Raw genomic sequence first — 16,024 nt, 5'->3', positions numbered from 1 at the left:
GGCTCAGCCTCCTGAGACCTCTGTGCCCCTGTGTGCGCCGTGTTTGCTCAGACTTGGTGCTGAGGCTCTCAGCCTGGGCCCGTTCCAGGCGGACCCTCGGCCCGAGTGCGTTTTCCCTGGCTGTCCTGGGCGGCAACCAGGGGGTGCTGGGGAGCCCCCGCTCCACCCCACGCCCCGTCTGGAAGGCAGCTGGCTCCGCTCTGCGTTCCTTTCCTGCCTGGAGGTTTGCCGGTGCCTCCCCTGCGCCCCACGTCACCCCCTTCTGGGCAGTGACGCGTCTCTGTGGGTCACTGCACTCTTGTCACAGATCATTGACCAAGGTTTTCTGCGAAAAAGCAAAGAGAGTGCCACCCTGGTACGCAGCTGTTTTTAAGTCCTGCCGATGTTGGCGAAATAACAGGGTGCGGTGATTGCGCGGTGACACGCGGCAGCTCCAGATGGCGGGTCCCGACGCTCTGCTCCCCGCCGCTCACGGCTGGGCTCGGGCCATTCAGGGAGAAGCAGGCACGGGCGGGGGCGGGGCCTGACTCGGGGAGGGCAGGGCCCCGGCGGGAGGAGGCCTGGGCCGCTCCCCAAGCACAGAGCTGAGACGGGCCCCTGAGCACCGCTGGGCGTGGCCCCAAACCGGAAGAGCGACAGGCCCAGGAAGCGGGGGCTCCCCAGAGCCCTGCACGGCTGGCCCGGGCCCTGCATAGCACCCCCCCCCCGCCCTCCCACGCCCCAGAGAACAGGCGCCTTTGTCATCGGCTGCCGCGAGGGGCCTCTGGGCGCCCCTGGCTCCCTCCTTGGCTTGTGGCGGGGCCCAAGCTCCATGTCCACTGGGGACCGAGCTGGCCGTCCAGGAAAAGGAGAGGCCAGCTCTGCTCCTCTCTCGGGAACCCCAGGCCACCCCCCCAACCCCCCTGCCATGTGGTCAGGCGGGAATGAACGAGGAAAGTGCTGGCATGGTGGTGGGCGGGTGTGGCTGATCGGCCCCCACTGGGAGCCCAGTCGGGTGATGCTTTCAGGAGCAAAGACAGTCGGGGGCGGAGGCGTTCCTGCCGGCTGGGGGGCCTGTGTCGCCTCTCTCAGCCGAGCAGGACTCAAGGGCTGTTTGTTGTTTGTTTTTTTTTCTTTTTTTGCTGTTGTTCTGGATTTTTGTTTTGTTTTGGGGGGGGCGTCGGGGCCACACCCCGAGGTGCTCAGGGCTTACTCTCCTGGCGGTGCTCAGGGCTTACTCTCCTGGCAGTGCTCGGGGAGCCGTATGTGGGGCTGGGGATCAAAACAGGGTCAGGCACCTGCAGGACGAGGAGTTCCCTCCCCGCTGTCCCGTCACCGGGGAAGGAAGAATCTGACGGGCGCGCAGGGCAGCCCCTCCCCTCTGGGCCCTGGGAGGGTGTGTGCAAGGAGGAGTGTCCAGCCGCCTGGGACGGGCCGGCCAGCACTCAGGGTGCTGGGGACTGGGAGCCTGGTGTGGTTCTCAGGGAGCCTCCAGGGAGACGAGCCTGGTACCCCCGGACTCAGTTTGCTTGCCCGCAGAATGGCACGAGAGCCCCCTGCCATGTGGCAGGGGATTTGGGGACAACAAGGGGTGACATTTGCTCTGCTCACTGCCAGCGGCTGGCCGGGCAGGGGCTCCCTCCAGATAGCTGGGCAGTGGGGTCGTACCCCCATTTCACAGAGGGAGAAACTGAGGCCAGAGCCATAAAGCCGCGCTCTCACGGTGGTGCATAGCCCAGGGGGAGGGGGGCCTCACCTCAGCCTCCATTTCTCATCTGTAAATGGGGTACAAGAGCGCCCTCTGTAGGCCAGGTGAGGACTGCACCTGCGAACAGCACCCCCCTCTGCTGACGTTCGCCCCCTCCTGGGGAGGCACCCACAGACCCGGATGAGATGGGGACGGGCTGGGAAGGCAGGAGGCCCCCCAGGCACGGCAGAAGGCGAGGACGGGGTCGCCTCTGCCCGCGTCCGAGCCGCACCAGGCTGGGGGCGCTCAGGCAGCCCAGGCGTCTTCTCCCGATGGCCAACCCCAGCCAGGGCCCAGCCAGCAGCTCTCGGGGCTCCATGCAGTGCCCCAGGCCCCCCAGCACAGCTGACAGCTGGGGGCCCTCCACTCCCTCCCCCCAGCTGCGTCCAGCCCGGCGGTGGCCACGCCCTCTGGAAGGGACACGGGAGGACGTACGGGCTAGGCCAGCCTTAGGGACACAGCAAGGCGCCCCCGTCGGAGAACCACGCCCTCCCTCTCGCTGTCTCTGTCTCTGTCTCTGCCTGTCTCTGCCCCTCTCCCTCTCTCTCCACAAAAGGCAGCGACAGTCCCTGGGGCCCAGGCCCCAGCCCGCACGGCGGGTGATATGGGCCCGCCCTGGTCTCTCGGGCCACACAGAGGGAAGGAGATGGCACCCCCCCCCCGTCTGTGCCACGCGTGTCCATGGCCCCGTTGTGTCTTTGTGGTGCCCACGTGTGTGTGTCCGTGCTCCGTTGTCTGTTAAAATTCTTTGTCGCGTAGGTAAGATGCAGGATGGCAATGCGGACGCCAGCCAGAGCAAAGGTAACCCTCCTGTTCCCGTCTCGCGGGCGACCTGGCAGCACCCCACGCCCCGGGGCTGCGGGTGCCGCTGGGCTCACGCAGACGCCACAGGCCACCCTCCCAGCCTCGGAGCTCGGCTGCCTGTCCAGCCGCCCACTCGCCTCTGGTCGCTGGGGTTGGCGCAGGCACGGCTCACGGGGACTGGGCCCTTGGGCTCGGAAGCCCGTCTCTGTCCTCTGTCTCGTGGGTGCTCGCCACCCCCTCCGAGGCCCCAGGCCTGAAGGTCTTGTCTAGGGGAGGGTGAGCAGGGGTGAGGGGCCACCCGCCCATTTGTGCCCTGCGGTGTCTGAGCCCAGATTGGGGTCAACGAGTATTTCTGGGACCAGGTCCCGGCTGCAGAAGGGAGACCCCCACACACACGCATCACACAAACACACATGCACATATAGTCACACACAGCACACACGCACATGTGCACACACATGCACACACATAGACAGACATACACAGAGATACACGCACACATTGACATGAACACAGACATGTGTACATGTGCACAGAGACATGCATGCACTCAGAAATGCACACATATGCACACAGTCATGCATATGCACACATGTATACACGGACATGCATGCACAGACACAAACATACACAGTCACATATGTACAAATGTACACACAATGCATACATGCACATACAGACATACATGCACACAGGTACAGGTACACACATGCACACATACATGCATTTACATGCATGCACAGACAGACACATGCACACACATCCATGCACATACATCCATGTGCACAAAAGTACACACACATACACACAGTAACATATGCACACATGCACACACAGATGTGCATGCATACCCAGATATACATGCACATACAGTCATGCACAGTCACACACATATGCACACGCACATGAATGCACATATGCACACACAGACATGAGCACACACAAAGAGACACACCCACACACATGCACACATGTACACATGCATGCACATGCACGCATGCGAGACTTCTGAGCTGGCCATGCGGGGCAGGACCCAGGCGGGGAGTCTCTCCCACACCCCTGCCTGCGGGCTGACCTGCGGTGCACGTTTCTGTGTGTCTGCGTGTGTCCGTGTGTCTGTGTGTCCGCCCACCCTCTCTGCCCTGCAGCCAAGCAGCAGGACGGGGCGGCCGCCATGGAGATGCAGCCGCTGAAGAGCGCCGAGGGCGGGGACGCGGACGACAGGAAGAAGGCCAGTGCACACAAGAAGGAGAAGTCGGTGCTGCAGGGCAAGCTCACCAAGCTGGCCGTGCAGATCGGCAAGGCGGGTGAGTGGGGGGCACCCGCAATGCCCAGGCGGCCCCTGTTTCTCCCCTGCCTCCGTCCACTGGCCCCAAGGCTGCAGCCGGACGCATGCGCCGCGCCTTCCTTTAGCTCAGCGCACCCGCTCCCGGTGTGGAGGTTGGGGAAACTGAGTCACAGCTGCTCAGGAAGCCACCTGTTACCTTGAGGGAGCCTGTCAGGAGGTCCTGCCTGAGCCGCGAAGGCCGGATGGGGGACGGGGGCCGTCTCGCCACCCCTGCGCTTGGCTCTGCGCATTCAGGCCACCCGGCCGGGAGGTGCCATGGAGGGGCGGGACAGGCCGGCTGGACCAGGGCCAGGGCAGGTGGGAGAGGCCAAGGGCCAGGGGGGCACCTGAGCCAAGGGGGTGCTTGCCTGAGCGCCCACGAGTGGGCTTTCCGGCCAGCGTCTGCTCAGAGCCTGGGTCAGTTCCCCCTCACTCCCCTCCTGGCTGTGCGTCTGCGGGGGGACGTGGGGGGCCGGGGACCCTGTCAGGGAACTGTCCCCCGCCCCTCCCTGCCTCCCTGGAATCTGAGCCCTCGTGGGCACGGGGCTCACCACGGGCCCCTCAGGAAGGGGGGAGGGGGTGCGGGCAGGGCAGGGGCAATGCCGAGCTCGGCTGGTGCATCTGCTGCAGCAGTTGCCCAAGGCCACCATGGGGATCGTGTCCACCACAGTCCCCTCCCCTCCTCTCCACCTCTGTCCCCCGAGTCCCCCCTCCTGGCCAGGGCTCCTCCCCGCCACAGCTCTGACCCTCCATGCCTCCTCCCTGCCCTCCCCCGCCACCTCCCTGCCGGTTCCTGCCAGCTGTGCCCTCTGCTAGCCCGTGGCCCCCTCGGGCCCGAGGGCGGGGACTGTCCCCCTCCTGCACGTGAGCAAGCAGAGACCACGAGAGCCCCCAGGCCAGCACCCAGCAGCCCACGCCGAGCAGATCCAGCCAGCCGGACACTTGCGTGACGTCCACTCCCATTCCCGGATGGGGGCGGGCTGGACACTGAGGCTCCGTGATGGTCAGGGACAGGGCGGGGCTGCGAGCTGGGACCCCCCTGAGCGCTCCCTCGCCCCCCCCCCGCAGGCCTGGTGATGTCAGCCATCACGGTCATCATCCTGGTGCTCTACTTCACCGTGGACACCTTCGTGGTCAACAAGAAGCCGTGGCTCCCCGAGTGCACCCCCGTGTACGTCCAGTACTTCGTCAAGTTCTTCATCATCGGGGTGACGGTGCTGGTGGTCGCGGTGCCCGAGGGGCTGCCCCTGGCCGTCACCATCTCCCTGGCCTACTCCGTGAAGGTGAGGAGGGTGTGGGGGACTTGGGGCCGCACGGGGCTGGACGGCGGGAGGAGGCCCAGGAAGGGAGAGAGGACAGAGCCGGGAACCTAAACGCCCAGGCCTCGGGCGGCCAGGAGGGACACTGGGCAGGACGCAGCCTGGGGCCAGTACCTGGCTCTGCCAAAACCTCCCGACTTTGTTTTGGTTTGCTCGGCGTTGCTCAGGCTGACTCCTGGCTCTGTGCTCAGGGATCCCTCCTGGGGGCTCTGGGGACCAAGCCCGGGTCAGCTGCGTGCAGGGCCAGCACCTCCCCCGAGCCCTCTCTCCTGTCCCCGGGGGTCTGAAGCATCGACTGTCAGCCTGGTTGTGGCTGTCGGCTTGGTGCTGGGGGAGGGTCCCGCGCAGAGTTGGGGACCCTCCACCTCTCCTGCAAGGCTCTGCCACTCCCCCCAGCCCCGCTGTGCAGAAGTGACGCATAGCAGTCTCTGTGGAGGCCTCAGCCTGTCCCCACCCCCACCTCCAGCCACACGCAGCAGTACACCACACACACACACACACACACACACACACACACACACACACACACACACACAGAGCGTACAGCCCCTGTGCCAGTTCAGGGTACTCAGCTCAGCTCCGAGTTGGTTCTTCGGGACCGTCCCTGCCCTCTGGACGGGGCTGGCCCTAGAACAGGTCCCGGAGACGCCCCGAGCATCTGGGGCTGAGGCAGCGTCTCCTAGTGATGTCCAGCCGGCCTGCCCCTGGGCCTGACACTGGCCGAGCAGGCGGGTTCTGCCTGGCTCGTCCTGGGGTCCTCACTCACGCCCTGGGCTTACTCCTTCCCGGGGCCCCTGGCCCCCAAGTCCGGGCCTCTGCTCCCGTCCCCAGGATGTTCCTGCGAGGCGTGTCTGTGCCCGGCTGGCGGGCCCCGGGCGCATCGGTTACGGGCCGGAATTGGGGCCGGGTGCGCTGGTGTAATTTCATACAGAAAAGGGAGCCGGGGCGCGGCCGGGCCGCCGCGGTGTCACCGGCCAGGGCTGAGGAGACGCCAGCCCACCGAGAGGAAGCCCAGACAGGCTCCACGTGACGACTGACCAGTCCTGAGTCCCGGGGGCCCCGGGGGCCGCCCCGCTGAGCTCGGGAAGTCGCGGTGACCTCAGGGGGCCCCCGGGCAGACACGCCGCAGCCTCCGACCCGCTGCCGTGCGCTTGCCAGGAACATGCACCTCCGGCCCCGGGGTGGTGTTGCGTGTTCGGACACTCGATAGGCTCCCACACCACCCCAGCGGGGAGCACTGCCCGAGGGGGGGGGCAGGAGCCAGCAAACGCATGGTCACTGCCGAGGTCCCGAGAAGGACTCAGACCCCGTGGTGCAGCGCGGACACAGCCCCGTGAGACCCTTGGTGCCTCCTCTCGCACCGTCGGTCCTAGAGCCCCAGCGAGTGTTTATTGCTTTTGATGGGGGCTGTCGGCTGGCGCCTCCCCCTGGCATTTCCCGGCCACCCACGCCAACTGTCCACACAAGCGGCGGGGGCTGCAGCGTCAGAGCCCGGGGGCACCCCAACCTGCAGGGCTGCCCCCTGTGATGCTCGGAGACCCGGGGTTGCCAGGACCCAGCTGGGTCAGCCACGGGCAAGGCATGTCCAAGGTCCTGTCCCCCCCCAGCCCTGCCCCGTATTTTCCCTCCTCATAATCCATTTAGTGGCAAACCAACCCCCAATTTTTTTTTTGTCCAGCAGTGCTCAGGGCTTAGTCCTGGCTCTGTGCTCAGGAATCAGTCCTGACAGTGCTCTAGGGGCCGTATGGAATGCGTCAGGGATTGAACCAAGTCAGCCCCCTGCAAGGCAAACGCCCTCCCCCCTGTCCTGTGGCTCCGGCCCTGTGCCTTTGATTTGGTTTTTGTCTTAGGGCCACACTCAGTGATGCTCAGGGCTTACTCCCGGCTCTGTGCTCAGGGATCACTCCTGGTGCTCGAGGGAACCATATGGGGTGCTGGGGGTCGAACCCAGGTCGGCTACATGCAAAGCAAGTGCCCCACGTGCTCGGTGCCTTTAAAACGACACTGGTAAATAGGATAGGTCAGTCTGGGCAGTCGCGTCATGATGGAGTTTCTTTTTAAGAAAATGTTTCATTTTTATATGGCATATATATATAGATTCAAACATGTGGCATTTCTTGTGCGAATTATAATGTCTGCATGTCCTTATCAAAAGTAGAATCCATATGCCAACTTTTAAAAGAAGACACTTGGATCCCAGCATTTTACTACTCCGACGTGAACGCGTCGAGATGTTTCCCCTTGGGGCTGGAGCGATAGCACAGCGGGGAGGGCCTTTGCCTTGTACTCGGCTGACCCGGGTTCGATTCCCAGCATCCCATAAGTCCCCCGAGCACCGCCAGGAGTAATTCTTGAGTGCATGAGCCAGGAGTGCATCGCCGGGTGTGACCCAAAAAGAAAAAAAAAAAAAAGATGTTTCCCCTTTTCCCAGCTATCCCGTGCTCCTGAGAGCTTATACCCGATCCTGATTCTATTTGCTGCTGGTAAAGTCAAAGACAGTCCGTCTCTGGTGGGAGCTGGTCCGCTCCTGAGACTCTGTCAGCAGATAAGGCCGAGTCATTGCTGTCAGGGTGGGAGGGAAAATTAGGTGATGCCTCCGACAGGCCCCGCCTGCCTTCGCTATCCTCACCCTGTTCTCCCCAGGAGCCAGGCAGAGGGGCCAGAGGGAAGCTCGAGGCCCGAACAGGCTCTCCTGGGCCCTGGGGCGCCCGGCACCTCATGGCCGCCCAAAGAAGACGGATTACATGTGTCATAGCGGCCACCCGCTGCTTCTGCAGGAAGCTACGAGTGACAGCGTGACAACTCCGTCTGGGCCACTGCAAGTGCTCGGGGCCCCCAGCCCTCCCCAGCCCTCTCCTCACTGTCACCCTGTCCCTTGTCCCCCCTCCCAGAAAATGATGAAGGACAACAACCTGGTCCGTCACCTGGACGCCTGTGAGACCATGGGGAACGCCACGGCCATCTGCTCGGACAAGACGGGCACGCTGACCACCAACCGCATGACCGTGGTGCAGGCCTACGTGGGCGACGTCCACTACAAGGAGATCCCCGACCCCAGCTCCATCAACGCCAGGACCCTGGAGCTGCTGGTCAGCGCCATCTCCATCAACAGCGCCTACACCACCAAGATCCTGGTGAGCACCGCGTCCGCCCCGGCACGCGCTCGAGCCCGGCCTTTGGTTTATTGGTGGGGGGGGTGTCCGCCCTCCTGTTCAGGGGGGCCTGGGCGACCCTCCCGTGACACTCTGCAGGGCCTGAGTGATGCCCTCGGACAGTGCTCGGGGGCTCCACGGCTGTGCTCAGGGGGTCCTCCGGGCTGGAGATCAGGCCCCGGGCCTTGCATGGACACCCCCTAACATGGAGGGGGTCTCCCCAGCCCCCCAGTCCTGTGTCTCAGCCCTACTTGTCCGTGTTGAGGGGACCAGAGTCAGCCCCTCGTTTCTCTGTGGCCTCGCTTGGTGGCCAGCCCCGTCCCCTGCGTGCGTCTCTTCATCTGCCCTCGCTGCAGAGTCAGGGCTGAGTCCAGCCTGGAGCGCAGCTGAGTCTGTAGCTCCGGGGGTCGGGGGCTGGGGCTAACGACCAATGGCACGTGGCCCCTCCGGTGCTGGCCTGGCTTTACTCACTTTGGGGCTTCGCCACGTTCTGTGGGCTCAAGAGTCCAGCCCCGGGGCGGGGGCCAGGGAGAGGCTGGCGTCGAGCGGGCATCCCAAGGGCAGGGATGCAGAGAGGGGACATGCCGTAGCCATCTGGACTAACGACACGGTGTTTAGTCCTAGTACTGGCACAGGGCTTGACCCGAAACCCCCACCCCGTGTCCCTACAGCCACGTGGGCCTCGGGGGGCGTGGCGGGGCCTCCTGTTTGCTGCCGTCGTGACTCGGCCAGTGGGAGGCAGAGACAGACGCACAGGAGGGTCCGTCCCGAGGCTGGTCTGCCCCCAGGAACGGGGGCTTCTGCAAGGGGTCCCCTGAGCTCAGGGCTGAGTCTGGGCTGAGTCTGCACATGCCCAAGCCCTGCCCCCTGGCCCCTGGCCTGGAGCCCCCTCCCCAGGAGAGAAGGGAGGGAGCCAGGAAGGGGGCACAGGACTGGGGTGCAGCTTCCGCCACCAGACTCAAGGCTGTGGGCACCAACCACTCCTCCCTGCGGCCAGGGGCCGTGCCCGGGGGGCAGAAGTGACAAAGGGGAGAGGAGGGCACTGGGGAGAGGCCTGCAGAGGGGCGGAGGGCACTGGGGAGAGGCCTGCAGAGGGGCGGAGGGCAGCCCTGGGCGTGTGGGCGGAAGTGACGACATCTGTCTTCACCCCCCTCACTCCGGATCTCCCCCTGCCAGCCCTGACTGGGGGATCGGGGAGATCCAGGGCCGTCTCCTCCTGTTCTAGAACCTTCTGAAAATAACGGAGATGCACTTCCCCGCTGGGCCCTGTGGCGGGATGGGGCGGGGGGGGGGAGGGGGTTCCCCGAGAGGGCAGTAGGGGCGGCCACGTGGGCGGAGCCGTGGGCGCTGGGCTTGGGCCGAGATGCGCATGGCACCGTTGCAAGGAAAGCGTCTGCCACGAGGCCACGTCCGCCGGGATAAGCCGCAGGCTGTGCTTCTCGGCTGTCACCGCATCATCTCCAGACGCCCTGAGACAGGGGAGCGGCTGTGGCTGGATCTGGGGCCAAGTCACTCCCCCCCACCCCCCGGGACCCCCTTCTGGACCTGACAAGCCCCCGCCTCTCTCTTGTTTTCCGGCCACGTGCATGGTGGACAGTGGACATCTTTGGAGCTAGGGCACCGTGGCTCAGATTCCCACCAGCTGGGCACGTGCCGGCCAGTGGTGGCCATCTCTTGGCCTCGGACCCTCGGGGAACAGGGACTGTGATGAGGATGAGTAAGCGTGTTGCTCGGCATGGGTGTGGCACGGACACGCTGTCCGGCGTTTGGGCATGGACTTGTTTCTCTCGGTAAAGGCCACTAGGCCGTGCCCAGAGGCACCACAGCTGCAGAGGGCAGGGCCTGCCCAGCACCCCCGGGAGCCTGCGCAGAGGCGGGCGGGCCCTGCGGTCCACTTTCTCCCTCAGAAGGAAGACCACGGAGAGGCAGAGGCCAGTGGTCCACCCTCGAATAATCACTGCAGGGCAGGGGGCAGGAAGGGCCGTGTGCCTTCCCACCTGCTGTCGGCGTGGACTGGGAGCGGCCGGCCAGGGGGACGGGGCTGTGCAGGGCTGGCCGCCGCCGTGCGTGGAGACACGTTTCCCTCGTTCGTCTCGTCCTGGCGCAGCGCGAGGTTTCTGGAGTGATGTCTGTTCCCGGCACAGGCTCGCGGGTAGCAGGGTTTGGCGGGGAAGTGGGTTAAATGATGGGTATAGACCAAGATGAAATGAAAGCTAAGGAGAGAAAGGGAGGGTGGATGGATGGCCATGATGGGTGGGTGGGTGGATGCGTGGATGGATGGATGGATGGATGGATAGTTGGGTGGGTAGGTGGGTGGATGGATGCATGGATGCCTAGATGGATGGATGCATGCAAGAATGGATGGATGAGTGGGCAGGTGCATGAAGGCATATATGGATGGATGCATGCTTGGGTGTGTGCATATGTGGGTATATGCATGCGTGCATGAACGGATGGTTGGATGGCTGGGTGAATGGATGAAGGGTGGATGGATGGACGGATGGATGGATGGTTGATGTGTGTGGCTGGCTGGGTGGGTGGGTGGGTGGATAGATGTATTAGATGGATGAATGAGCATGTGGGTGAATGGTGGAAGGAAGGTTGTGGATAGGTGGGTGGTAGGTGGGTCATGCGTGGATGGGTGGATGGGTGGATAATGAATAGTGTCTTGGGAAAAGGTGATGAATGAAGGAAGGATCACTGTATCACTGTCATTCCGTTGTTCATCAATTTACTCGAGAGGGCACCAGTAATGTCTCTATTTGTCCCAGCCCTGAGAATTTAGCAGCCTCTCCTTACTTCCCAATGATGCCACGTTGGAGGCTCTTTTAGGGTCAGGGGAATGAGACCTGTTTTTGTTATTCCTTTTGGCATATCAAATATGCCAAAGGGAGCTTGCCAGGCTCTGTCGTGCGGGCAGGAAACTCTCGGTAGCTTGCCGGGCTCTCCGAGAGGTGTATATATATATATACATTTCCCTCTATGATTTTATGGAAAATGGGCAGGGAGTGTCTTATGTGTCGGTCCAGGAGTATGTTCACTCATGCATGAGGCTCACGCATGAAGGGAGGATAAATGAGCAAACAAGGGTGGTGGATTGACGAGTATGAACCGGTGGAGCCTCAGGAAAGAACTGAGGTTTCCCTTCAGCTCCTGTCCTGCGGAGTGAGGTGTCAGCGCTCACGTGAGTCTGCGGTGCCCCCTTAGGGAGCGGGAGAGGCGTTTGCAGAGGCGTCTGTGTGGGCGTCTGCACCTTTGAGGAGCCGCGGGCCTTGGAGACGCCTCGTCAGGTCTCCTTGCTTTATGCTGCGGCCCAGAAGTGGGGGTCAGAATCCAGGGCTCTGAGCACCCCCCAGGAGGCGGCTCTGCCGCGCCCACAAACCAGGCTCCGCCCTCGGCCCCCGCCCAGCAGTTGGGGCGAGCCCGAGATCCAGCATAGCCGCCGCCCCCAAGCCGGGCTCCTGCCGTGTTTCACCCCCACCGCCTTGCTCAGCCGCCCCACGGGGGGGCCCGGAGCTGGGGACTACCCCCAGGCCGCACACATTGGGCCCCAGGAATTCTGGGGGGTTAGTCCATGTGCGGTGAGGGGGCAAGGGCGGCCAGGCGGGGGCCTGGGAAGGGGAGATGGGGGGGTCCCTCGGGAGACCATGATTCCTGGTCAGTCGGGACATGACATTTCCTGCCACCAACGTTCCCGGTTTCCCTCTGCGACACCCTTCTCTGCGGCCCGCCTCTGTGGAAGGCCCTTTTCTTCTTTTCTTTTTTTTTTTTTTGCCATTCTCAAAGAGCTCTATTTTTATTTATTTATTAAATCACCATGTGAGGGGCTGGAGAGATAGCACAGCGGGTAGGGCGTTTGCCTTGCACGTGGCCGACCTGGGTTCAAATCCCAGCATCCCATATGGTCCCCTGAGCACCGCCAGGGGTAATTCCTGAGTGCAGAGCCAGGAGTAACCCCTGAGCATCACCGGGTGTGACCCAAAAAGAAAATAAATAAATAAATAAATCGCCATGTGAAAAGTTACAAAGCTTTCAGGCTTAAGTCTCAGTCATACAATGATCAAACCCCCATCCCTTCACCAGTGCACATGTCCCACCACCAAGAACCCCAGTATACCCCCCTCCCGCCCCACCCCCCACCTGTGTGGCTGATGATTTTTCACTCTACTTTGTCTTTACTTTGATTATATTCAATATTTATTGAGTACTTATTGAACATATGCCAACAGAAAACTCACTATTATTATTTGGAATTTCCCCCCCAACAATCAGACCTGCCGAAAAGGCATCATTTGATCATTTGTTTTCCATTGCTGAGAATGAAAAGCAAGTGAGTTTTGGATTTCTGGTATTTTAGTAGTTAAGTCCAGAAAGATTTCTGCCAGAAGCCGCGTCACTGCAAGCTCGTACCTCTGCTTAGTGGGCCTTGTAAGATGGCGGTCGCCACGCTACCGCCGGGGAAAGCAAAGGCCGAGAGAGAAAAACCTTTCCCCTCCCGGGGTGGCATGGGGCCGTAGCTCAGTTCACAGTCTAGAGGCATTTCTGCAAGAAGATGCTGGGTGCCGAAAGTGGCTAGTGGGACTCCGGGATCCTGGGCGTTCAGGACGGAGGGGCCACTCGCGTGTGGCTGCTCGGGGTCACATCTCCCTCTTCTTCTTTCTCTCTTCTTTCCCCCCTTTTTTTCTCTCAGCACTGTGGTAACTAATACGGCCACTGAAAGGGTATCGTGGCGATCATCTTACCGCCGTTCAGCCCTCTGCGCTGGTCCGGCGTGCCGGTGTCCCCTATCGCTGTCACGGTGGGCCCCGCCCGGCCCACGCCGCAGCGTGTCCTCCCCCTGGCGCGAGCCTCCCGCGGCCACCCTCCTCCTGCCCTCGCCCCTGCTGTCCGAAGGCATTACGCTCATTCTGGGCTTCAGTTGCAGTTCGCTTTTGGCTTTTCGGTTTTTGAGCCACACGTGGCAGCGCCGAGGTCTGACGTCCTGGCTGTGCTCAGGGGTCACTCCTAGCGGGCTCGGACCAGGGATGGAAGCCGGGTCGGCCACGTGCAAGGCCAGCCCCCGACCCGCCCGCCCCCTCCCACGGTGCTTGTATATCCCGCACGTGAGTGTGGCCGTCCTGCCTCTGCCCCCCTCCCCGACCCTTTCTCTGGCAGACTGTTGTTCTCCGTGCTGGCAGCTTGACTTCGCATCATGCTGGGACCATCCCCGCAGACCCCAGCGGACTGGGGTGGGTCCTCGTGGCGGTGCCCCTCACCCTCCATCCAAAAACGCCTCCTGCCCACTTTGCCCCCGACCCCCCGACCCCACATGCCTGGCGCCCCCAGCCTGACACCCCTCCCCGTCCTGCTCTCCTCCCTGTGGCCAGGCTCTGCCCTGCTCCTCGGTTCAGAGGTCCTGCAGGGGTGAGTCTCTGCATGGCTGCCCTACGCGGGGACCCTGAGGCCCTCAGCCCCCAGCCCTGGGGGCACAGGTGGAGGACGCCCCCCCCTTGGCTGACTCCAGCCCTGGAGGGCGCCTGCTTCTCTCGCCGGGAGATGGATGTGTGGGCAGCTGCCGAGAGCGTGGCTGCTGTGAGTGGGAACAGTGTGTGGGCTGGGGCGGGGACACACATCTCTGTCTGTCCTGCTCCTGCAGGGACAGAGCCAGGAGCGACCCCGCAGGCTCAGAGGGCACTTCCGGTCTCCCTGGCCGGCCCCTCTCATTCCCACCGTCCTTCGTGGTTGCAGGTGTCCGTTGCTGCACTCCTGGCCCTGGTGCTGGGCTCAGCTCCTTGGCCGTGGTGCATGCACACATCTGGCCACGGGAGGGTCAGGAATCGCAACGTCAGAGCCGTGGGCAGCACATGCCACGCTTGTGGGTGGCACCCGGGCCCCGAGGTCCTGGCCACTGCGCCACCTGCAGCTGCTATTCTTAGTGGGAAGGGGCGGCCATGGTTCCACCGAGGCAGCCCGGGCGTGGGGTGTTTCTGTTTGGGATTGGGGGGGGCTTGGTGTTTTGGGGGGAGGGGAGACCACACCCAGCGGTGCTCAGGGCTTTCTCCGGGCTCTGCACTCAGGGGTGGTCTCGGGGAACCATATGGGAGCCGGGATCGAACCCGGGTCAGCTGCATGCAAGGCAAGCACCACCCCCCAGCTGCTGTGCTCACTCTGCCTTTTTCAGTCCCTTTTTGGGAGGGGGCTGGGTTGGCCCCGTGGTGCTCAGCCTCCCCCTGGCTCTCTGCTCTGGGTCCCTCCTGGCGGAGCTCAGGGGACCTGGTCCCCTGGACCATCTCATCCGTGCGCCCGTTTTTCATGCACGTCGCCCGTCTCCTCCTCGGCGGCCCTTGCTCAGAGCCCAGGCCCTTGCCAGCACCCCAGGACTGGAGCACAGATCGCCACGTCACGCCCGTGGCTGCCCCCATCGCCCCAGAGGGCTGGACGCCCACACAGGGAAGTGTGCTGGATGCAGCCCCGCTGCCTGGCCAGGAGAGGGGACGCTGACGGCCCCCTCCAGCAGGCCGGGGACCCGGCGAGGCTGCCGCGGGAGCCAAGTCCGGGTCTGTCAAGATTTCAAAAGCCCAGCGAGAGCAGGGCGGCGCTCTGCCGCTTCGTGCCACGTGTGGGCGATCTCCCAGCACAAGTTCATGGGAACAAATTGAATTACGGGGGAGGCAGCTGTGCCACGCGCGACCGGGGATTGTTTGAAATCCTTTTAGAGGAAAATTAAAATATTTCCCGGAGGGTAATAAAATGCCGGGAGGTGGGGGCTGAGGCAGGAGCGCGGCTCTCTCGGGCACATAAGTAATTAGACGTTTTTATTTAAGTTCTCCGTGTTGTCATTTCTCTTTCATTAGCGGAGGGTGGAGAAAGCCTGGTGTGGAAAAATGCCTAAAACTCTGAAAATCACCAGAAGGTTCCTTACACAATGGTGAGAGAGAGGGGGGAGAGAAAGAAAAGAATAAGAAATCAATCAGCAGACAGAGTTTTCCAGGGCTGCCTCATTCTGCGGGAACAAAGGCGTTTCCACGGCCGCCAGAGCGGGGTGCCGCCAGCCCCCTGCACCCCTGCGGGCCCCCCACAGGGCCTGGGCCTGGGGAGCCCTCCAGCCCCCCCCGCCCCCACCCCCGTGCTGGGATGAGGTTGGGCAGGACGTGGGTGCAGGAGGGGGAGGAGGAGGAGGGGGAGGGGGCCGGGCAAACACGCAACAGGACACCGAGGGCCGGGAGCGTCTGCCCCCCTACATCCGCTGCAGCGTCCCCTTCTACAGATGGGAAAACTCGGGGGCTGAGGCTTTGCTTGTTTGTTTGTTTGTTTGGGTCACACCTGGTGATGCTCAGGGGTTACTCCTGGCTCTGTATCTGCACTCAGGAATTATTCCTGGAGGTGCTCGGGGAACCATATGGGATGCGGGGGATCGAACCCCAGTCAGCCACGTGCAAGGCAAACGCCCTACCCACTGTGCTATTGCTCCAGCCCCAATTAGTTCTACCTTTTTTTTTTTTTTTTTTTTGCTTTTTGGATCACATCCGGCAATGCTCAGGGGTTACTTCTGGCTTTCACACTCAGGAATGACTCCTGGTGGTGCTCGGGGGACCCAATGGGATGCCGGGAATCGAGCCCCGGCCGGCTGGGTGCAAGGCAAATGCTCTCCCCACTGTCCTGTCGCTCCAGCCCCGAAGGCTCTGAAACCCAGGTCTCAGGGCTGCCACGGGGCAGG

At 62.9% G+C, this 16,024-nt stretch overlaps 1 protein-coding gene across 9 annotated transcripts in view; it reads left to right on the top strand.

Annotated features, from left to right (window-relative positions):
- Positions 1–16,024, top strand: part of ATP2B2 (ATPase plasma membrane Ca2+ transporting 2) — a 224,864-nt gene that overhangs the window by 181,989 nt on the left and 26,851 nt on the right. For 7 of the 9 annotated variants that reach the window (XR_008629776.1, XM_055135246.1, XM_055135253.1 and 4 more), the window contains 4 exons: positions 2,486–2,527; positions 3,679–3,837; positions 4,926–5,140; positions 8,068–8,310. Coding sequence is in view for 8 of the 9 variants with exons in the window: in XM_055135246.1 (XP_054991221.1) it covers positions 2,486–2,527; positions 3,679–3,837; positions 4,926–5,140; positions 8,068–8,310 (659 nt within the window). In the remaining variant the exon portion in view is untranslated. The remainder of the gene's footprint in view (positions 1–2,485; positions 2,528–3,678; positions 3,838–4,925; positions 5,141–8,067; positions 8,311–16,024) is intronic. The other 2 variants (XM_055135248.1, XM_055135252.1) reach the window with 1 other exon arrangement.

The sequence above is a fragment of the Sorex araneus genome, chromosome 4, assembly GCF_027595985.1.
Source record: "Sorex araneus isolate mSorAra2 chromosome 4, mSorAra2.pri, whole genome shotgun sequence".
Taxonomy (NCBI): Eukaryota; Metazoa; Chordata; class Mammalia; order Eulipotyphla; family Soricidae; genus Sorex; species Sorex araneus.
This window is presented reverse-complemented; position numbering and strand designations above follow the sequence as displayed.